Source organism: Pteronotus mesoamericanus, unplaced genomic scaffold, assembly GCF_021234165.1.
Source record: "Pteronotus mesoamericanus isolate MK-2021 breed Mesoamerican mustached bat unplaced genomic scaffold, CSHL_Meso_final contig_177, whole genome shotgun sequence".
Lineage (NCBI taxonomy): Eukaryota > Metazoa > Chordata > Mammalia > Chiroptera > Mormoopidae > Pteronotus > Pteronotus mesoamericanus.
Window position 1 is genome coordinate 6,103,480 of NW_026555073.1, and position 24,805 is coordinate 6,128,284.

The 24,805-nt window shown below is 37.3% G+C and overlaps 2 protein-coding genes across 2 annotated transcripts in view; one reads left to right on the forward strand and one right to left on the reverse strand.

Moving 5' to 3' along the window:
• LOC129065395 (putative P2Y purinoceptor 10) overlaps positions 1-24,323 on the reverse strand; it is a 67,888-nt gene extending 43,565 nt beyond the window's left edge. The window contains exon 1 of the mRNA XM_054566651.1: positions 24,150-24,323. Within this exon, the coding sequence (XP_054422626.1) occupies positions 24,150-24,322 (173 nt within the window). The 5' untranslated portion in view covers position 24,323. The remainder of the gene's footprint in view (positions 1-24,149) is intronic.
• On the forward strand, positions 2,569-3,536 carry LOC129065397 (protein SET-like). Its single transcript, XM_054566657.1, is given in 2 exon segments — positions 2,569-3,172; positions 3,174-3,536. Coding segments are annotated over 2 exon segments (867 nt in total). The 5' UTR covers positions 2,569-2,572; the 3' UTR covers positions 3,441-3,536.
• Positions 24,324-24,805: the final 482 nt, after the last annotated feature.

Genomic DNA, 24,805 nt, shown 5'->3' on the forward strand with positions numbered 1-24,805 from the left:
GTTTTGAAGATCTTCCTGACTCCTGCAGGAGGTGGTAACTGGGCTCAAATTCCCCTTCCCACAGGTTCTGCTATGCAAGGGGGTCCAGGATGGCTTCAAATAATCTTGGGTGCACAGTTCCCAGATCACCACACTCATAGCACATTGCAGCCAACACTCTCCATTCTGTGCTGCTGGGCTGGGCTGGGGCTGAGAAACCACTTCGCTGTACACACATTTGATTGATCAGCCCAGCTGTACTGAATGGGAGCAAATTGTGCCCACAACCCTTCCTTCTTGCTAGCAAGGCAGATGCTTGTGCAGGGACCATGCCCTGCATGCCTCAGTTCCCCTTTTTTAAAAAAGTCACTCTGGGCATTCCCACTGCAGCACCAAGCCACTGCCTGGCTTTCCACACACTCCAGTTCTCCACAAATCGAGTCAGTCTCAGTCTCGGCCAGCTACAGCCCTCCTCCTCCACCAGATCCAAGTACAAACAGTATCTCTCTCACTCTCGGCCACTCTCCTGGTTGACATTCACCACCACAGCTAGGGTGGGCCACTAGCTGTATGTGTGTAGCCTGGTTCTTCCAGAAGACCTTACATATCCAAGTTGCTCCCAGCCAGGTCTAGGGATTCCTTCCCCTTGGAAGGAAGGGAACCAATAGGCTGCTATCTCTGACCAGGCTCTCCAAGAATGCAGTTGCTGGCAGCCAAGGCTGCTGGTGCCACGTCCAAGGACTTTCCCTGTCCACCTATAAAACCTCCTTATCACCCATCTTGAAGCATGTCCTCTGTACTCTTTGGCTTCCAAACTTCATGTCAGCTAAGATTATGTTGACTGTTCACTTTGTTTATCAGCTAAGTGCCTGAGTTGGGTGGAGGAACAAGTAGACTTTGCTCCCACCTACTTGGTCGCCATCTTCTCCTCTCTGAACAGGCACTTTGGAAAAAGCTTCTCCTCACTATCCACAGCTGCTGCTTGTGCTCTGATAGGTGGATCAGCTCTGATTTGGGAACTGCATACCCCGCACCAGGTCCATTTAGAACTAGTACCAACAATGAAGCCCGTGAGCAGAGCAGGATGAAAACATGCGGGACAGATGTGGTCCATGGCTCACTGAACCCTCCTCCAGGTCCTACAAGGCATAGAGGTGGCTGCCCTCTCCCTTTAGGTGCTTCTCTGCAAATTGCTGAAGGACTGTCTGGCCAGGAGAGCCAGTGAGCAAAGAACGTCCCAGGTTTGAGGAACCAATTCACTTGTGACACCAGAAGTCCCACCCAACAATACTTCAATTCTTTCAATTTTTTCAACCAGTCCCCCAACATCCCTCCCCTCTGGCAAACATCAGTCTATTCTCTACATCTATGACTTTGCTTCTATTTTGTTTGTTCATTTATATTGTTCCTTAAATTCTAAATATAAGTGAAATAATATGGTATTTCTCTATTTCTCCCTGACTTATTTCATTTATCAGAAATACCCTCTAGGCCCATCCATGCTGTTGCAAATGGTAACATTTTGGATTTTTTTAAGACCAAGTAATATTCCATTGTACATGTGTACCACTGCTTTTTACCCACACATTTATGGCTGGGCACTGGGGTTTCTTCTATGGCTTGGCTACTGTAAGTAATGCTGCAATAAACATAGTGGTGAATATATTCTGTCAAATTAGTGTTTTGGGTGTCTTAAGATATATACCCAGAAGTGGAATCACTGGGTTATAAGGTAGTTCCATTTTTAATTTTTTCAGGACTCTCAATATTGTTTTCCATAATGGTTGCACCAGTCTGCATTCCCACCAGCAGAAAACAAGGGTCCCTTTTTCTTTACATCCTCACCAAAACTTGTTACTTGCACATTTATTAATAATAGCCATTCTGACATGTGTGAGGTGATATCTCGTTGTGGTTTTAATATGCATTTCTTTGACAATTACGGACTTTGAACATCTTTTTATATGTCTATGGGCCCTCTGCATGTCCACTTTGGAGAAGCGCCTATTCAAAGCCTCTGCCCATTTCTAATTAGATTTCTTGGGGGGGGGGCGCTGTAGTAGTATGTGTTATCCCAAATTTTTAATATTAACCCCTTATCAGATGTATTATTGGTGAATATGTTTTCCCATTTCATAGGTTATTGTCTTCTCTTTTTGTTGATGGTTTCCTTTGCTGAACAAAACTGTTTTATTTTGATATAGTCCCATCTGTTTACTTTTTTTAAATGATTTATTTATTTATTTTTAGAGAGAGGCGAAGGGAGGGAGAAAGAGAGGGAGAGAAACATCAATGTGTGGTTGTCTCTCACGTACCCCCTACTGGGGACCTGGCCCACAACCCAGGCCTGTGTCCTGACTGGGAATCAAACTAGCAACCCTTTGGTCCACAGGCTGGCACTCAGTCCACTGAGCCACACCAGGCAGGGCCCATCTGTTTACTTTTTCTTTCATTTTTCTTACCTGAAGATATACGAGGTCTGTCCAGAAGGTATCCAGCCATGTACTATGAAAAATAGGGACATCTGATTTCTCAGCACTGCTTCCAGCCCCGCCACTTCCCTGCGGTCAGATTCTCCAGCTTATCTCACAACATGGGTCCCAAATGCCCGTCTTCGCTCCCACCTCTTGCGAAGAAACCCAGACCTCCTCCTGCCCCCAAGCCAGAGAAGAAGCCAGCCTCTCAGGACTTACCAAAGGAAGAAAAAGAACAGCAAAAAGCAATTGAACATATTGATGAAGTACAAAATGAAACAGACAGATTTAATGAACAAGCCGGTGAGGAGATTTTGAAAGTAGAACAGAAATATAACAAGCTCCGCCAACCATTTTTTCAGAAGAGGTCAGAATTGATCGCCAAAATCCCAAATTTTGGGGTAACAACATTTGTCAACCATCCACAAGTGTCTGCACTGCTTGGGGAAGAGGATGAAGAGGCACTGCATTATTTGGCAAGAGTTGAAGTGACAGAATTTGAAGATATTAAATCAGGTTACAGAATAGATTTTTATTTTGATGAAAATCCTTACTTCAGAAATAAAGTTCTCTCCAAAGAATTTCATCTAAATGAGAGTGGTGATCCACCGTCAAAGTCCACTGAAATCAAATGGAAATCTGGAAAGGATTTGATGAAATGTTCAAGTCAAACGCAAAATAAAGCCCGCAAGAAGAGGCAGCATGAGGAACCAGAGAGCTTTTTTTACCTGGTTTACTGACCATTCTGATGCAGGTGCAGATGAGTTAGGAGAAGTCATCAAAGATGATATCCAGCCAAATCCATTACAGTACTACTTGGTCCCTGATATGGATGACGAAGAAGGGGAAGGAGAAGAAGATGATGATGATGATAAAGAAGAAGGGTTGGAAGATATTGATGAAGAAGGGGATGAGGAAGAAGGTGAAGAATATGAAGATGATGATGAGGGGGAGGAAGGAGAGGAAGATGAAGGAGAAGGTGACTAATGGAACACTGATGGATTCCAATCTTCTTTTTTAATTTTCTCCAGTCCCTGGGAGCAAGTTGCAGCCTTTTTTTTTCCCTCTTGTGCTCAGTCTCCCTGTTTTTGAGGTCTCTTTTCTCTCCTTTACACCTTGGTTCTCACCTTATTTGGGGGCGATGTACCTTGAGGAGAATACAGTGAGAAAAGAATCTCTGCCCCTTTCTGTTCCAAATTTATTTTTTAGCCCTTCCTCTCTTGACAAAAACTTTATGGAATCAACACCACCGTGCTCTGTGGGGAAAAAAGAAAAACCTTCCACTTCCTTAGCTCTGCTGGAAGCTGGAGGGTGCTAGGCCCCTGTGTAGTAGTGCATAGAATTCTAGCTTTTTTCCTCCTTTCTCTGTATATTGGCCTGAGAGATTACACTGTGTCTCTGTGTGAATATGGACAGTTACCATTTCCCAACATGTATCTGTCTACTTTCTCTTGTTTAAAAAAAGGGAAAAAAACCTAAAAAAAGGGGGGGGCATGTTATAGAAGGTCAGCAAAAGGTAGGTTTGAGATGTTGGGTGGGTTAAGTGGGCATTTTGACAACATGGCTTCTCCTTTGGCATGTTTAATTGTGATGTTTAATGGACATCCTTGCAATTTAAAATGACACTTTCAAAATAAAATAATCTCCTAATGATGACTTGAGCCCTGCCACTCAGTGGGAGAATCAGCAGAACCTGTAGGATCTTATTTGGAATTGACATTTCTCTATTGTAATTTTTGTTCTGTTTATTTTTAAATTTTCTTTTGTTTCACTGGAAAGGAAAGATGATGCTCAGTTTTAACCGTTAAAAGTGTACAAGTTGCTTTGTTACAATAAAACTAAATGTGTACACACACAAAAAAAAGAAAAAGAAAAATAGAAACATTTATTGAAGAAGACACAAGATACAAAAAACATTGTACATAAGACAAGGACACCTCAGTCCCCTTCAAAATAGACACCTGGGGACTTCACATAGTTCTCCCAGAGTCTCTTCCACTGTTCAAAACATTCTGCAAAATCCTTTGTTGGAATCACCATCAGTTGCCTAATTATATTTTCCTGAATCTCATTGACAGTCTGCAAACTCTGCCCTGTCAAAGGTGATTTTAGTTTTCAGAAAAACAAAAAGTCACAAGGTGCCAAATCTGGGCTGTAGGGGGGCCAAGTCACGTGGGTCATTTGATGTTTTGCAAAAAAACTCTACACAAGACACAATGCATGAGCGGGCGCATTGTCGTGATGAAGCTGCCAATCACCAGTTTCCCATAACTGTGGCCTTCTGAGTCATCCGAATAGTTTCACAGAGGAATGCATTGTTCACGATGCACATTCCAGTCCACTCTCCTTGGCTGCCAAATTACATCGATGTCACACAAACCGTTCTCGTTATATTAACAATGTTTGGACTTTTTCAGACAGACCTCATATATCAGAAAAAATATACAGCAAAGAGAAATGTCAGAAACTTTACTGCCTATTTTTTCATCAAGGAGTTTTATGGTTTTGACTCCTAGTTTAAGTCTTTAATCCATTTTGAGTTTACTCTTGTATATGGTATAAGAAGGCAGTGCAGTTTTATTTTTTTGCATGTACGTATCAAGCATGAAAGTTTTTCAACACTATTTACTTAATAAACTGTCTTTACCCCATTGTATGTTCTTGCCTTCTTTGTCAAATATTAATTGACTGTAAAACAGCAGGTTCATTTCTGGGTTCTCTATTCTGTTCCCTTGACCTATGTATCTGTTTTCATGCCAGTACCATGCTGCTTTGATTACTATGACCTTGTAGTATAGTTTAATATCAAGTAGTGTGATTCCTCCAACTTTGTGCTTCTTTCTCAAGATTGCTGTGGCTATTCTGGGTCTTTTGTGATTCCATATAAATGTATGGATTATTTGTTCTCAGTCTGTGAATTACATAATTGGCATTTTGATAAGAATTGTGATGAATCTATAGATTTGGATAATATAGACATTTTAACAATGTTAATTCTTCCTGTCCATGAGCATGGTATATGTTTCCATTTATTTGTATCTTTCTTCAGCTTTTGTGCTCATGTTCCTAAAACCTTTCCTCGACTTTCTCTTCTATAGTCCAATTGGTCTATAAAAATTTATCAAATGCATCGTAATCACCCATATTGACAGACCTTTCTTTAACATTCATTATTCTTGAACTTTATGACATTTGACATGGTTAACCACTGTGAAGACACCATGAACAAGTAATTAGGTCTAGGTTCAGATAGATCTGAGTTCAAATCCTTGTTTTGCCACTTATTAGCCAGGTTATCTTAGGCAAATTACATTACCTATCCGAGCTTCAGTGATTCCATCTGTAAAATGGATATAATGTATTTACATTTTAGGCCAATTCTGATAGTTCAATGTAATCGTTCATTTAAAGGCCCTTAAACAATAAAATGGCAATAAATGTTAGTTGTCTTTCTCCACATTCTATGAAATGCTCTTTTTGATTTAGTAACACTGGTTTCCATACCTCTTTAAATGCTCTTTTTCAAAGTTTATTGCTGTCTTATTTTCCTCCTTTAGGTTTCAAATCTCAGTTTTAAAGCATGCTATTATTAGGCCTCTTTTATCTTTACTCTTCCTTTGTAACTTCATCAAAAATTAAAATCTGTACTCTTCTAATAAACACAAAGATACATAATTGTCTACAATATATTTCCACTACAAATTTAATGTATTCCAAATCTCAGTGAAAGCACTGCCCTCTACCAGTCTACTTCTTGATTGATGGGATAGCCTCCAAATGTTCTAGAGAGAATATCAAAGCAATCCTAGTGGTAAGGAAGACAATATGTATGCTTAAGGCTGTGTCCTCTAAGGAGAAAATTCTACATCATATTCATATTTCAGTAGAAATAGACTTCATTGAACTAACCTAGCCAAGTCATTAAAAAAAATAAACAAACAACAACAAAGCCCAAGTGAGACAATTCATCAGCCAGAGTTGCTGCAATATATTATCTAAATTACCCAAATTAAGAAAAAATTTATGATCCATGCCAAAAAATAGAGAGGGTATCACATAGATGAGAGAAAGAGCAAGCAATAGAAATTACCTTTAAGGGAGTCAAGATGTTGGACTTATAGCCACAAGCTTCAAAGTAGCTATTATAAATAGAGGGTCTGACACAAATAATGCCTCTCCTTTTATAAAGATATTATTTATTTATTTTTAGAGAGAGGGGAAGGGAGGGAGAAAGAGAGGGAAAAAAACATCAATGTGTGGTTGCCTCTCATGCATCCGCAACTGGGGACCTGGCCTGCAACCCAGGCATGTGCCCTGACTAGGAATCGAACCAGCAACCTTTTGGTTCACAGGCTGGAACTCAATCCATTGAGCCACACCAGACAGGGCAATAATGCTTCTTTTATTACAAAATCCTTTATTACAAAATATTTTATTATAAAATCATAAGCGTGTAATTCTGTAACATAACAATATCTCATTTAAGCACACCATAGGACATTTTAGGTGAAATGTTCAAATTGAAACTATAAATTATTAAACCCATATTATTACCCTACCAACCACACTCAAGCAGCCCTTCTTCCAGACCCTGTATATTCAAGCAATTAAAAGATTATCATTAAACTGTTGAAATTGTATTTAAAATAAAATTTCTGAGGATAAAGTACAATAAACAAAAAGAAGAAATCACTAGAAAAACTCAAAAGTAAGTCTTAGAAAGCAAAAAAAAGAATAAGTAAAACTGAATATAGATCAATACTTATTATGCAATCTGAATAACAGAGAATAAATGAATGGCAAAATATTGTTAATAAAATATTGTTAAGTGTGTGACATATAATGAGAATATCAGAAACGAAGAAGAAAGAAAAGGGAGCAAAACATATTTAAAGAAAGAATGGCTGAATATATCTTAAACTTGATGAGAAACAATGTACACATTTTAAAAACTCAATAAACTCTATGTACAACAGATTCAAAATGGTGGAGTAAGGAACCCTGATAGTGCTCTTCTTAGTAAAATCAATAACAATGGGAAAATTGTCAAAATCAACTTCTCACTACTCTGGAAACTGACTAAAGTCTTGCAACAATCCAGGGAATGTTTATTAGAGAAAAATTGCTTAATCTTGGAAAGAACAGCGAGCTTTCTAATGTTCTAACTTGCTCTATTTCCATAACCCTTTCCCAAGATCTGCAGTAGCCGTGAAATCCAATAGCCTGGAAACACAGTGGCAGCCTGGCAGTCACAAGAGAAATCAAAATGAGGTTCGAGGGTTTCCAAAGCTACATTCCCAGAGAATTGTTATTATTGGACCTATCTGGACATTTCCTGGAAAATGCCACGAACAGGGCTTGTTTGACTGAACTCAGAGATTTCCCAGTGTAAGCAGCAATTCCACTGGGGCATTTTTCAGAAACCTTGGGAATAATTGTTTAGGATAAGAATTTCTGAAGTGGTAAATATCAATTGGCACAGACAATAACCTAACAAAATATTTAGAAGGAAAGCTATAGAATAGTAAGTCCACTATAGGATTTGAAATGCCTCATCATATTCTTAGAAATCTAGAAGTTCACACATACGTGTAGGGCTAAGTGCATAACCAGACCTGTGCACATCATTAAAAAAAAACCCTGAGAAAACTCTAATCTCTCACTTCTGCCCAAACATAAAACTCTGAACTAGGAAGTAATGAAGACTAGGGAATATTTAAAACTGACTGTGTATTGCCACAATATGCACACAGGTTTCCTCCACAAAAATTGTTAGACCTATTGGTTCCAGATAATCTCTGTTCAATAATTAGATGATTACTTGGCTAACTAAACAAAGACTTCAGTGGCTACAGGCAACAAAGAATTTACATAATTTATTAAAATTTAAAGAATTAGTTTAGAAAAGTCAGTGAACAATCAAACAAAAATAATAATAAACAGCAACAAAAACAATCGGCAATAACAACAAAGCCAAAGGAAAGAAATAATTTAATTTCTAGAATAGCCACATATTATTATTTTCAATATCTAGTATACAAAACAAAATATTAGAAATGTAAATAACCAAGAAGGTACGGTACATGCACAGAAAAAAAAAAAAACAATCAAAAGAAACCTTCCCTAAGGTATCCCAGAAAGTAGACATACTAGACAACACACTTAAATCAACTACTGTAAATATATTAAAAGAAACCATATCAGAAAAACTAAAGAACAGTGTGAGAATGAAAATACGACACATCTAAACTTTTGGGATGCAGCAAAAGCAGTAATATGAGGGAAGTTTATATCATCACAGGCCTATCTCAAGAAAAAAGACAAATCCCAAGTAAACACCCTAACATTGCATCTTGAAGAGCTAGGAAAAGAAGAACAAAAGCAATTCAAAGTCAGCAGAAGACAGGAAATAACAAAAATTAGAGCAAAATTAAATGAAATAGAGAACAAAGAGACTATACAAAAAATTAATATAAAAAGAGCTGGCTCTTTGAAAAGATTAATAAAATTGACAAAACTCTAGCTAGACTCGCTAAGGAAAAATAAGATAAGACGCAAACAAAATCAGAAATAAAACAAGTTACCACAGATACCATAGAAATACAAAAGACCATACAAGAATACTATGAAAGACTGTATGCCACCAAATTTAATAAGCTAGAAGAGGAAAAGTTCCTAGAAATATTTAACCTTCTTGGACTGAATCATGAAGAACTGGAAGATCTAAACAGACCAAATAATAGTGAGGAAATTCAAATAACCATCAAAAACCTTCCAAAAAATAAAAGACTGGGGTCAGATGGTTTCCTTAGTTAATTCTACCAAACATTCAAAGAAGACTTAATACTTACTCTTCTAAAATTCTTACAAATAATTGAAAGTCTATACATTCTAACACATTTTATGAGGCCAACATAACCTGGATAGCAAAACCTGGCAAGCATAGCACAAGCAAAGAAAGCTGCAGACCAATATCACTGACAAATAAAGAGGCAAAAATCCTAAACAAAATACTAGCAAATTGAATACAACGATACATTAAAAATAACATAACACAATCAAGTGGGGTTCATTCCATGGGCACAATAATGATTCCACATATGCAAATATATTAACGTAACACACGAAATCAACAAAAGAAAGGATAAAAATCATGTAATCTTATCAATAGATGCAGCAAAATGCATTTGATAAAATACAACATCCATTTATAATTAAACACTCAATAAAATGGGTATAGTAAGTACCTCCCATAGTAAAGGCCATATGTGACAAACCCTCAGCTAATATCACACTCAACTGTGAAAAACTGAAAGCTCTTCCTCTAAGTTCAGGAACAAGACAAGGATGCCCACTCTCACCACTGTTCAGCATAGTGCTGGGAGTCCTCGCCAGAGCAATGAGGCAAGAGAAAAATAAAAGGCATCCAAATTGGGAATGAAGAAGTAAAATAGTCACTTTTTACAGATGAAATTATTCTTTATATATAAAACCCTAAAGATTCCACTAAAACTATTAGAAACAATAAACAAATACAGTAAAGTTGCAGGATAAAAAAAAAATCAATGCACAAAAAGTCACTGCGTTCCTATATAATAACAATAAAATTTCTGAAAAAGAAAATAAAAAACAATTCCTTTTGCAATTGCCATAAAAAGAATAAAAAACCTAGGAAGAACCCTAACAGGGGATGTGAAGGACTTGTACACTAAAAACCACAAATTATCATTAAAAGACATTGAAAAAGACACTAGGAAATGGAAAGATACCCCACGTTCATGGATTGAAAGAATCAACATAGTTAAAATGGGCATGTTACCCAAAGCAACATACAGATTTAATGCAATCCTCATCAAAATCCCAATGACATTTTTTAAAGAAATAAAAATTTTAAAAATAATCATATTTGTGTAGAACCATTAAAAAAACCCAAGTAGCAAAAGCAAAATCTGAAAAAAAAATGAATGAAACAGGAAGTATTACATTCCCAGGCTTAAAATTATACTACAGAGCAGCAATAATCAAAACAGCATGGTACTGGCAGAAAAACAGGCACATAGGCCAATGGAACAGAATTGAGAGCCCAGAATAAACCCATATGTATATCGGCAAATAATTTTTTTTAATTAATTAATTTAAAAAATCCAAATACATTTGTCTCTGCCTTCCCCCCACCACTTTCCCCTGCCCCCTCCTCTCTCCCTCCCTCAATCCTTCCCCACTTTGGTTTTGACAAGGAGCCAAAAACACACAATGGATAAAAGAAAGTCTCTTCAACAAATGGTGCTGGGAAAACTGAAAAGACATGCAAAAGAATGAAACTAGACTACTGTTGGTCTCCATATACAAGTATTATCTCAAAATTAATCTAGGATCTAAATATAAAACCAAAAACAATAAATTACTTAGAAGAAAACATAGATACTAAACATATGGTCTGTGGTCTTAGAGAACATTTTATGAATTTGTCCCCAAAGGCAAGGGAACTAAAGTCAAAATAAATAAATGGGTCTATAGCAAACTAAAAAGTTTCTGCACAGCAAAAGAAAATACCAACAAAGCACAAAAGCAACCAACAGAATGGTAGAAGATAATGCAAACAATAGCTCTGACAAGAGGTTAATATCATGTATATATACACATTTATGTATATAAACACATACAACTAAACACCAAAGAAATAGACAATCTGATTAAAAAATGGGCAGAAAACCTGGATGCTTCTACCAAGAAGAAATACAAATGGAGAGAACAGATAGATGAAAAGATGCTCACTTTCCCTAGCTACTGGGAAAGTGCAAATCAAAAAGTACAATGAGATACGGCCTCACACTTGTTAGAATGGCTATTATCAAGAAGACAAGTAATTACAAGTGTTGGAGAGGTTATGGAGATAATAGAACCCTCATTCCCTACTGGTGGGAATATAAAATGGTATAGCCACTGGGGAAAACAGTATGGAGGCTTCTCAAAATATTAAACATAGAGTTACCACATGACTCAGCAACCTATCTTCTGGGTATCTATCAAAAAAAATTGAAAACATTTATTTGCAAATATATATATATACTCCTATGTTCATTGCAGCATTTTTCATGGTGGCCAGGACAGGGAAACAACTGAAGTACCCTTGAATAGATAATTGGATAAAGAAGTTTTGGTACATACATACGATGGGATACTACTCAACCATAAGAAAATATGAAATACTGCCATTTGGAAAAACATGGATGGATCTTGAAAATATCACACTAAGCAAAATGAGTCAGAAAAAGTTAAGAACTATATGATTTCATTCATATGTGGGGTATAAATCTGAAAGCAGCAAGTGAACAAATAAGAAAAACAAACAAACAAAAACTCATAGACACAATCAGTATTGTGGTTACCAGAAGGAAGAGGGGGTAAGGAGCATTATAGGGTAAAGGTGGTCCAATATATAGTGAAAGATTTAACTTTGGGTTGTTGGCACACAACACAATATACAGATGACCTATCATGGAATTGCACAACTGAAACCTATATAATTTTATTAACCAATGTCACACCAATAAATTTAAAAATAGATTCATATTATAGATCAATTTGGGCATACTTTAGTTAATTTTGTTACAATAAATCTGACCAAAATGTAGCTTCTCTTTCCTTAATAAATAAAGTGTGAAAATTGTGCCTCACTAAAGCACATCAATAAAGAAGGAGAAAAAAAATTTAAGGCCAAATAGAAATTCAGGAGTTGAAAAGCACAAAAAAACTGAAATAAATTTTACTGAAAATACAAAGGAGAAAAATAATGCAGAGGAGAAATATACAAAAAAAATGTAAATTTGAAGACTGAACAATTGGAAATTCTCTGTTCTGAAAACTAGACTTAAAAAAGAATGAAGAAAAATGAACAGTTAGGATACTTGGGATACCATCAAAAATACAAATTAACACTTAATGAGAGTTTCATAGGGGAGGAGATAAAGAGGCAGGTAAAATATTCAAAGAACAAATGATAAAAGCATTAATCTGATGAAAAAATTAAAATGGTAAAAAATTAATACATATATCCAAGAAGCTCAATACACTCTAAATGTTATAAACTCAAAGAGATCATACCTAGACACAACATAATCAAACTGCCAAAAGCCAAAAACAAAGAGAATCTTGAAAGTAGCAACAAAGAAACAGTATCTCAGGTATAAGGGACCCTTAATAAAATTAAAAGCTGACATCTCATCAGAAACCATGGCATCCAGAAGTCAGTGAATGGCATTTAAACTAAGAAAAACAATATCAGCCAGAAATTCTATAGCAAGCAAAAAAATTTTTTAATTTTAAAAACCCCTGAATGGGTGGCTCAGTTGGTTGGAGCATTGTCTCCTACACCAAAAGGTTAAGGGTTTGATTTCCAGTCAGCATAACTGGAATGAACCTGCATACCTGGATTGCAGGTTCAATCCCCAGTCAGGGTGCCTACAGGAGGCAACTGATCAATGTTTCTCTCTCGTCTCTCTCTCTCTCTCTCTCCCCCTGCCCAGCTTCCTTTGTCTCTAAAATAAATATATCTTCAGGTGAGGATAAAAAATAAAATAATACAATAAAATAAAATAACATTTACCCAAAATGGTTCATAAAATTCCACATCATCTCTGGTAAAATTGGGCCAGGTAAGCTTACACATTAGCATTATTGTTAGACAACGTGAAGGGAACAGGTATTTAACCTATAAGAGGCAAAGTTGTAGATTGAGAAGACCCAATGAGAACTGAACAGGCCACAAAACTGATGTTTGGAGAATTTCATGTCTTCAAAGCTTGGCTAAAGTAAAGCCATTCACCAGTTAAGAGCTAGACAATTCCTCCTAATTCTGGACTGGTGAAACTCAGCAAAACAGCTCTCAGGGACTCCAAGGCAAGACTAAGGGAGAATTTTGAAATGGTTACTGTGGTAGACAGAACCTAAGATGACACCCAATGATCTCCCCTTAAGTGTGGGTGAATTCGTTACCTGCATCTAATCAACAGCATACAAAAAAAACTAAAAGGATTTGAAAGATGTAATTAAAGTCGCAAATCAGTTGATTCTGGGTTAATCAAAAGAGATTACTCTGGGTAAGCTTGCCTTAATCAGTTGAAAGCTCTTCAAAAGCCATCTCGGTCCTTCCCCAAGTGAGAAACTATCCTTTCAGGCTAGATGATATAAGAGGGCCACATAGCAAGGTAGTCTCTAAGAACTTCAAGCCAACAGTCAGAAAAAAATCAAACGAACGAAGACTTCAGTCCTTCAAATGCAAGGAGCTAAATTCTGCCAACAACCTGAGATATATTGAAAGCAATCTTTCCTCAGTTGAGCCTTTGATAAGATCCCAGCCCTGGCTGACACTTGTATTACAGCCTGATGAAACCCTGAAGCAGAGAGCCTGGTTTCAGGGTTTTCAGACTTCTGACCAATAGAAGCTGTAAGATAATAAGTGAGTATTGTTTTAAGCTGATAAGTTTGTCATAATTTGTTACATAGCATAAAAATCTAATACAAAGTCTTCAGGAAAATTTTGTCCAAAGAATACCATTTTGAGGAGACATTCTGAACTCCTGAGCTCCTGGGGCCAATTTAAGAATTATCCTATAGAACCTAAGCATGAACTCTTCACATAAACTTTTCCACTTAGAGACAACACTCAAGATACCAGACAAATAAACAGATTATGGAAGCGTATGTCCGAAAGGTAGAAAACAATTTCACCAAGGAACAATATAAATCTGATGAGATTACCATAAACATTCCAAAGGACTTCATTTCTAGGAAAATAATATAAACTCAATGCTGAAAGCACCCAAGAAAATATTAGAACCCGATTGAGCATGAACTTTCCTCTTAGTTAAGGTCTGGTGGCTATTGCATAGTAAGAGACACAATGGGTCTCAGATATGTACACTAAATTTGAAGGTCCTAGTCTAAGTCGGTGATGGCTTTAACTGAAACTCAGTCTACTATTTCTGTCAATTTCCTTTGGTCAAAGACAAGCTAGGGACACACCTATAGTTAAACAGTTCGGGTTAATTACTAGGTATAGCAAATGAGAATGTGCATCACGGGGTAATATGTGATATCTCAGTAAGAGGCTATTTAGAAAGGACTTATAAAATTTGGAATTGTGTTAGATTTTGGTGATATTTTAAGGAAACAGGCTTGTCTTTGAGTTGGATGATGTCAGAAAGTGAGGCATCCACCATTTCTGTGTTTGGGTGTCTTAATAAATCTCATCCAGAATTAAAGAAAACAAGGGTGAAACTAAATCTGTAATTGGTAAAGGAGCATTAGTCTCTCATATCACTGAGACAGAAGAGCATTTGGTATTTTGTGGCTTGGACAATGCTCACATTTTGTTTGTGTACAAACATCATTATGAAATGGTCTTGTTTTTGACTCGGTCCTTTATGATGAGAGTGGCCTTATGTATATTAGTGTTCTATGACATTATTTATTATAAAAGGAACATACAGTCTATGTGAGAGTACCAGTTTAGCTCCAGGATATCAGGGAATGCTTTTATGTTTCTCAGAACCATACCAATGCTAACCTCCTTGTCAATTTGAGGTGCCATGACTTGATGTTCAAGTGTTAGCTGTTTCTAGAGTAGATCTGCTTAAAATTGATGCCTTTCACTGTGACAGATGAAAAATATACGAAGAAAATGTCTGTCCATTAGTCTAGTCAAAAGCAAAGACAACAGCCCTGCCTGGTGTGGCTCAGTGGATTGGGCACAGGCCTCTGAATCAAAAGGTTGCCTGTCCAATTCCCAGTCAGGGCAGATGCGTGAGTTGCAGGCCAGGTCCCTGGTTGAGGGCATGAGAGAGGCAGCCAATCAATGTTTCTCTCACATATCAATGTTTCTCTCACATATCAATGTTTCTCTCCCTCTCTTTCTGCCTCCTTTCCCCTCTCTCTTAAAATAAATAAATAAATACAAAAGTAAAGGCAACAGCTTGATGTTGAAGAAAAGAAAAAGGAGTTGATTAGCAATTATCCACTATCAATTTTTGGCAGCAAATCACTATTACTACTTTTCTTTCCTTTATATTCTGCTTAATTAGTTGATTCACACTTTCATGTAATAATAAAAAATTACCTGAGCAGCAATCAGAACTCAACGTTTTCCCATTTACTTCATTGAGTGGATGTTGAAAATATAGTTTACCCTACTTCTGTATTGTTATTGTTTACATATTTGAATACACCATTTTTACATGTTCAACCCGTGTGTGTGTGTGTGTGTGTGTGTGTGTGGTGTGTGTGTGTGTGTGCCATTCTGAGCCCTGAAACAGGGTAAGATATATTTTATCATAGTATATGTAAAGTAATTTTGTTTTGGCACAAATAAGGATACCTAAGGGATATATGTATATGATATATGTATATGTATCTACTTGGATATATAAGGGACTCATCCTCACCCCAGGATATATGATTATTATTATGAAAATTTGACTGAAAGCTCCCCAAATGTATCCCATGTGGAGAAATTTTAATGCCATATATAAGAACCCCAACGATACCACAGAAAGGCAAACCATTGTGGCATACTTTCTGTAACATAGAGCTCTATTTAATTATTTGCATGTGTGATTCACTTGTTCAGGGAGTTTTGAACCAATTCAATCTATGAACCTATTTTCTAGCAGATATGGAGGGAAGTATGATCTAAAATTTAAAATATGTTGACAAAATGTGAGCAGTTTCTATACTTTGAAATGGTATCAATGCAGCCGGGGAGACAGAATTAAGAATGGAGAAATTAGTTGTGCATCATTAGCTGGAATACTGTAGTTAGAGAAAGCATGAATAAAGAGGATGAAGTACAACGATGAGCCAGGGAGAAAAGAGACTAAGTGAAAGGTGTGAAGTGGCCCTGCCAACGCCCACTGACAATGGATAAAAAGTGCTAGTGATATTTGCAATCCCTGGATTTGCAAAGCTCAGACAGGTAGTCGGGCTTTCAGTGAAGATATATGTATGATGTTGTCAGGGGGAATGTTCAGGACACATAACTCTCCAGCCCACAAAGCAGTGTAAGCTCATGGCAAGGTAAGAGTAAAAAGTAAAGACAGTCCCCAAACCAATATTCAGTGAGACCATTATTGATTACCAGCTATAACAGTTGCATGGGGTGACTCTTCAGTACCAGGTCAGCAAATTTTTTCTGAAAGGGCCAGGTTGTAAGTATTTTTGCCTTTCTAAGCCACATGATCTCTGTCACAAGTCCCCAGCTCTGCCTTTGTAGCCCAAAAGTAGCCTACCTAAAAATAGTCACATGGCCATGTTCCAATAAAACTTTATTTTTCACATGCCATGAAATTTTCTGATTTAATTTGTTTCAACCATTTAAAAATGTAAAAATATTCTTAGTTTTCAGGGCATAAAAAAATAGGTGACGGGCCATATAGTTGGACAGCAGGCCATAATTTATCAATACTAATCCCTGCTTTAAAGTATAAATTCCTAAATAGCAAAACTATTCATTAAACACTATGCAATGCCTCAACTGATCCAAACAGGGCAGGGTACTCAGCTCTTAGAATGTATCCTTATTCTCCTGTTTGAAAATATTTTTCCTGCTTCACTTTGCCTTCTCCAAACCCTTCTAGACTCTGGTGTTTTGATCTGTTATTTTTACCTTGTCTCTATAACCTTAGGCCAGTGTTCCCAGATAGAAGCCTTATCTCCTTAACAGTCAAAAGTTACTAAACCAGGGACTTTGACTTTATGTCAGATTATAGCACCACTACAATCGCCACCATTACAGTGCTTATTCCTCTGTTGAAATGACATTTGTCTGTTTTTTTGGAGTACTTTCCTCTCAAGTCCAGCCAAAATATAAGGCTTCCAAAGTTCCCTTCAAACCGATCACCTTTCTCACAATATCAGATCATTTACCAAGCTTCCTATTTCTGTTATCGGTTTTACACTCTTTAAGGTTGAAAATATTACCTCGTTTTTGCATATTTACCCTTCTCCAAATCCCAATCTCTGCCACTGCCATCTAATCAGATGCCAAGTTCTCTAGGTTCTTAATATTATCATTATAACCTATTAAAGGCCATACTTACATTATGTCATAAAAAATTGTTGTTTATCTTTTTGGGTTGTAGAAAAATGTACATATAGATCCCAGAACAGTTGATCTGGTCAAGTCATCTTAGCAACCAAAGAATAAACAAGAGTAAGCAATTTAGTTACAAAGTGATTAACCTGCCAAAAATCAGTCTGGCTTGTAAATCTGAAATCAGCTTTATTCCAAGTGTTTTCTCTAGCTCTTTGCATTTCAGCCTAATGACATTTTAGAGTATACAGAAACAGGAAGCCAGCAATGCTTATGCTGAGATCATCTTTGGTTCTTTTCCTTGATCAGATCTCTTACAGCTGTGGGGTAACTTATACCAGATTCTCATGGGGAGAAAAATGCTTTCTGATTCAAGAAGTTACCATAGAATCTGGCAGCTTCCGATTGTTTTCCAGTAATTCAATCATTTATCTCATCACCCTGATGTGTTTTGGGTTTGGTGCATAAAATGTAGAGATTTTCACATTTATTCAGAATCCTTGAAAGTCATAGAGAGGACAAAGATGCTGCCACTTCATATTAGTTGTTTGCAGATGTTATTTTTTAAGGTACTGAAATGTTATTCAAGAAAAAAGTTTCCTAACACTAAAAGACTCAATATATCCCACATCAGCCTTTTCTAATATATGGTCTATTCAGGTTTCAGGATTGAAACTTTATCCAGTCTCATTCTTAATAAAGAATCATTACTTCAACAAAATTCTACTCTCATTCCCAGAAATGTTGGTGAATTTCATGGAAATTTTAATATACAGGCAAAATATCAGATTGCCAAAGATCATATTGATAACATCCAGTGTTGGTGAGGATGTGGGAATAAGATATATTCAGACAATGTTTTGAAAGGCAATTTGGCAATATCTAGAAATATTTTCAATGCATATACCCATTGACCCAACAATTCCACTTTTAGAAAACACTCACCTAAGTGTTTATGAGTATAGGAATGCAAAGAAACTCAACAGGATAGTTCTTCATTGTTGCAAAACAATTCTGGGACGACCACTGCTACCTTAAATTAAGGCAGCAGGCAAATTAATGGAACCCTAATTCAACAAAACTACTGACATAGCACCGACAACTATTTGAAGCCCTTTACATCTATTAATATATGTAAACCTAGCAACTACCTGATCATGTGGAAAGCACAATTAGAAATAGTTGCCCTTTTTCTTTTAGTTTGTCCTGGTTTACTAAGGAAGAAACAAATATCCAGAGAGTTGTAATTTGTCCATGTGAATTCATGAAATACCTGGGTCTCTTCTCTCCCCACCTTCCACATTGCGCTCTGACTATGTAGACTAGAGAGTCTCTTGAATATAATAAACTATACACAGAAAGTCAGAGATGTTGAGAACACTAACATATATATTTTATTAAATAAAAAGTTCATTATAGACTAAGGATTCTCAAACCTATATACGCAAAAGCTTTTTCCTAAACTTCAAATTTATATTTCACAAGTGCTTGCTAAAAAACTTTACATGAGTATCTCACATGAACTCAAATTCAATATGTTGAAAGTTGAACTTACCATCTTTTCCTCAAACTCTCTTCTCTTCCCATGATCACACTACCATACAATACGGTTGCTCAACTCAGAAACCTGAACATTATCCTTGATTTCTCTATTATTCCCCAATGAATCATCAATTTGTAATAATTATACCTCCAAAAAGTCTCTTACACTCACCCACTTTTCTCCATTCTCATTCCCACCACTCTACCTCAGGTCACCATCATTCACCACATCCTCACTGTTTCCAGAGAAAGCCCAACACAAAAGACTGGTTCTTTTACTTTCTCCCCTGCTCCTGACCCTTCAATGGTTCACAGTAGCTTTTAGGATAAACACATATTTCCTCACATGGTTTGTACGTTTCTGCATGACTTAGACCAATCTTATGTGTTCATTTTCATGTCTCATGAATTCCTATCTTGTACTCTCATCTCTGGCTATAATAGAGATCTCTTTCCTGTTCTTAAGCTTGATTACATTTATCTCTATGCCCCTCTGACAGCTTGACTCTTCCCTTAGCACAATACTTATACTACTATTTTGCAAGTATCTGTTTGCTGTACTGTGTATTTACTACTATTATGTATAGATAGTTTCATAACAGCAAGAACCATATTATCCTTGCTATCACCAGCATCTAGTCTGATACATAATAGACATTTGGTAAACAGTTGCTTAATTAATGAATGACTTAACTTCAATTTTTGGTGTCTGAACCTAACATAAAGTTAATGGATTTTCAGTTCAAGACCCAATTAATGCTTTCATTCATCATCTGCTCAGAAAAAATAATTATCTCTGGAAAAATATGAATATCTTTCCCTCACTTTTGTTTTTGATCTAGTAGGCTTGGGTTGTGGGTATAACTGTTTAAAGCTGGAAAGACTGATAAAAATGCATTTCATAGAAACTGTGAGCTCAAAAGAAACTGTTAATTTTGGTTGATCAACTGGCAAATTTACTGCAGATAAATTTAAACTGTCTCTTCCTTCCCCTTGATTCAAGCCAGAGAACGTTCGTGCATTTCTTTCTGAACTGTTTGTGTCTGAGGGAACTCTTTCTACCTTAGAATAAGGCAATGTGTCTCTTCTCAGGGTGTCCCATGTTTCTCCCATTTTCTTGTAGCCCCAGCTCTTTCAAAGATGCCCTAATTTTTTGTCAAATTTAGACTACAGATGTCTAAAGACATCTTTGGTTCAGAGGCGGGCTTTCCAACTTTCAAAGGACACCTTTAAGTAGGCATCTAGGCAGGATTAAAAAAAATGCATTCTCATTACTCCTGAAAGATAGGGAAACCAATTTCTCCTAAAAAGTCATTTGCTCATAAAATTTTATTTCTTTTTTCTCTTCAAACATGTAAATTTACCAGGGACTTCATAAATACTTGTTCTATGAAAAAATTACTGAAAATAATGAATACAGAGCACAAATAAGCCATTTTTACTGACTACATAACTTGAGCAAATCACTAAGCCTCTTTGAATCTCAGTTTGTTCACATGTAATGTACAGAAGAAAATATCTACTTTAAAGCTTATGAAAATTAAATGGAAAAAAAGGCATGTACCTGGTATATAATAGATTCACAATACATCACAATCATTATGATCATCCAGCCATATATATCGAAAATCTTAGAGTTGCCTTTAATGCTTCCACCTTCCTTATTCACCAAACCAAAGCGACCTCCATGTCCTGTTGACTTCATCTTCAAAATATCTCTCAGATTCATCTCTTCTCTATTTCCACTGTTACAATATATGCTCAGCCTTTCCTCTGTTCTTTATATTGCAACAGCTCTGGAAATGTTTTCTTTCCCCTTCAATACTACCAAATTTATCTTCCTCTAATGCAAGCCTAATCAAGTTTTTCCCCTGCTTAAAAACCCTTTAGTAGTTCCTCATTTGCTGCTAACTCAGATCCAAAGTGAAGTTGATCTTCAATTTTCTCCACATTCTTGCCCCGTCCTAACTTTCCAATTTCATCTTAGCCTAACTTTCCCTCAGCCACAAATGAACACAGCCAAACACGCCTCTGGACTCGGGTTCAAAGGACATATGGTAAGGGTTCCATGTTTAATCAGACAAAAAGCAGGCAGTCTGAACCACAGAGATGTATAAATACAAATTTCCTGAAACTCAATTACTATGGTATAGAAAAGATGTTTGCGAGATTTTACATTTTGGGGTTATGGTTGTCCCCTCAATTTTGAATGCTCCTCGTCTTGTCTGTTTTCCATTTTTTCACTTTGAGCTTATCTAAATCGCATATTTAAAATCTAGAACAAAGGCTACTTCTTCCATGAAGCATTCCTAAATTTTTCAGAATAATTACTCAACCCTAAGAAACTTGGTTAATAAATCCATTGCGGGTCTCTCTAAGCATGCTTTGTATAATAGTTCACATGTATGTTGTTTCTTAAACAGCAAAATCCTGAATGGCATGGATAATGTGAAGTTCCAACAGAAACCTAGAGTTTATCCTTTTCTAGAACTAATAGGAATGGCCTCTCTCCCCAACACACACAGACAGGGTGTACATAAATGAATTAATATACACCAAAAACTCTTTTTGTTTGACTGCAAGAGAACTGGAGAAGTATTTCTGCAGTAGGCTTACAGGAAAAAAAGTCAGAGAACTTCGGTATTGCATCAGCATTGGAAAAGGGCCCCGGACAAATCCTGCTGGGAGTTTGGCTATCGAATTCCTAGTTCCCACACCAGATGCTATATACCCTTACATGACCTCTGTTAAGCCGTGGTGATGATGCCTGTATTCATCATATGGGAGCCCCAAGTAGGTAACTTATGAAGTTTGAAGGCTGGACTGAATGTCACAATCAATTCCTCTGTACTTTTCTATCACAGACAAAAACCCTACTAATTCCAAGTGGGCTATGGAGACTCAGATTCAGAAAACAAGAGGGTTCCTGAGTCATTGTGTCTTTCCATTCTGGTCTAGTAGCATTCCATTTCTTTCTTTTGACACTGGTTATACGCTGGGCTCTAGTCTCAGAGGCCAGTCTGAGAACGGCAACAGAGGCTACAGATTTAGCAATGGTGTGTCACTATGAATCAGTAGCTGGAAATGGAGAATCATTTCGCTGGAAAATAGAGAAGCAGTTTACAGGGTTTTTGCATACTGAACTATAAGATCATCTCCCAGAGCTAAGTCTTTGGGTGCTTTCCAAAGTGCAAATAAATGTCAGGCCAGTGTGGAAGAGTTTCTCAGCAGGGACTCCAGACAATAAATGACTGCTTAATGAAGGTCAGGTGCTAGGCTAGGCAGTGAGGGGAATCATTTCTCCAGAAGGGTCAAAGCCAAATGGCCAGTCCAAAGCTAGCACGAAGAAGAAGTCAGAAGGAGGTCACTAAACTGCCATCAAGGACTTAGGCAGGCCAGAGAAAAGGATTTCAGGGCACGATGTTACACAGGATCGGCGCTGAAGAAAATAAATTTAGGAGCTGTATGCCCTCTTAACTAAACGACATAGCTCTCCTATCTCAGATACCAGGTATTGTTTGTTTTTTTAAAAGGCTTGGTGCTTTAGACACCGATTTTTGATCCTTTCTGTTAGCAACAGAGTTGTATGCTTTACTGTTCTCAACCACAGTGGTGGTTCCCCATAACTGATGTGAGCAAGTTACAGAGGGAATGCCCCCATCCTTAATCAAAGTGAGGACACTGTACCACAATCCCAGAGGTGCAAACAGTGCACTAAAGAGAAAACAAAAACTTGTGCTATAACACCATCTACTGGAAAATAAAAGAAAGTACCCTACCTTTCACCTGCTGAATTGTTCAGAGCAAGTAAGTGTAGAAATAAGAAGAGTTTGCTACCTCAAATGTTCAGGCAGAAAAACAATTCATCAAATAACACGAACAAGCAAGGGAACATAACATGGAAGCACAGAAACAAAATCAAAAGTCTCCAGAAATCAAATTTAAAGTCATGGAAGACTGTAATTTAAATGACAGAGAATTTAAGGATGCAGTTATGAAGAAGCTTAACATGATACAAGAGTTCTCAGAAAGGCAGTTTAATGAGTTCAGGTATAAAGTTACTTAATGAAAAGAGCTTTTCACCAAAGATATTGAATATGTAAAAAAAGAACCAAACAAAATTTCTGGAGAAGAAGAAGTCAATAAATAGGATGAGAAATGCATTAGAAAGCATTGGGAATAGAACAGACCAGATGGAAGAGAGAATTAGCAAGTTTGAAGATAAAAAGGTAGAAATGGCCCAGGGGGGAGGAAGAGAGAGAACTAAGAGTTTTTTTAAAAAAAGAATTCCATGATAACTATCTGACTCCATTAGGAAGAGCAACATAAAGACAATAGATATTCCCGAAGAAGAGATGGAGAAGGGAACAGGAATTGATGAAAACATCCTAAGCCTATGGAGAGAACTGTACTTACGAATAGAGGAAGCTAACACCTAATTATATCAACACAAGAAGACATTTTCCAAGATGCATTTTATTCAAACTGCCATAAAGTAATGACAAAGAATGTTCAAGGCAGCCAGGGAGAAAAATTCTAATCTGCATCAGAAACGCCATATGATTATCATGAAATTACACAGTAGAAACATTACTGTGAGATCCAAGATGGCAGAGGAGGGAGTGGAAGCTACACTGACCTCCTCCCAGGACCAATCTGGAATTACAACTAAATCGTTGAGAAATCACCTGGAACAAACAACTGAACAATAGCAAGAAAGGAGCCTTATAACCTCGAACAGACAGAAGAATCAGCTTTAACACAACTTGACTGGTAAGGAGTGCAGAGGAGACCCCAGAGGGCTGGCTGGGCACCCACAGGTGGTAGCAGAAGCACCAGAGGGACATTTCAGTGGCCAGGGGTTTCCCCTTGAGAAGTGTAGGGTCTGAACCCTCTGAACCCCAAGCTGGGCCCCCAAGCGTACAGCACCAGAGCCCAAAAGTATCCAGATAACATCCAGCTGTGAATAGCAGCAGCAGGGTTTCTCTCTACCAGGGACAGACGGCTAGAAACGCAAAGAGCCTTTTAAAGGGCCAATGTATAAATTTTCATTTGCAGCCACTTACCTTGGCCTCCAGCAAAGGGAGGGCATAATGGACGAGAGATGCTGGAGAAGAGACCAGGGATGGAGGCTTTGGGGAAAGAACTGAGGGAATAGCCACCAGGATCCATGTGCTGAGTCATCACCCATACTGCAGGAGCCATCTTGCTTGGGCAAACCACCCTCCCCCAGTGGCATCAGCCTGAGGGGAGGCAATAGGCCCGCCTGCAGGAATTACTCTGCCCCAGCCTGTAGCGTTTACCTGACTGCTGAGTGCAGAGTGACTAGATTAACAGCTGAAGGAGACAGCCACAGAGAGTGGATCCCTGGTAGCCACAAATAGACTGCCCAAGGTCAGACAGGGTCGCCACCTGACATCACCAGAGGCAGATCCAGAAAGAAAAAACAGTGGTAAATACTAGAGATTACTGAGATGAAATCCACCATGATCTTCTTCATGATTAGCGATATTTTCTCTCCTGCATAGTTTTTTAAACATTCGTTTCTTGTCCTTCAAGTTTGTGCATATTAAGTCACTAGATTTTATATTATAGTTTATTTCATATCCCCTATTTTGCTCCTCCCTTCTTTTACCGTGTTTCACCTTCTTCTTCCTTCTTATTTTCATTTTAAATTTTGTTTTCTCTCTTGCTACAACTTGTTTCCATTCTGCACTCTTAG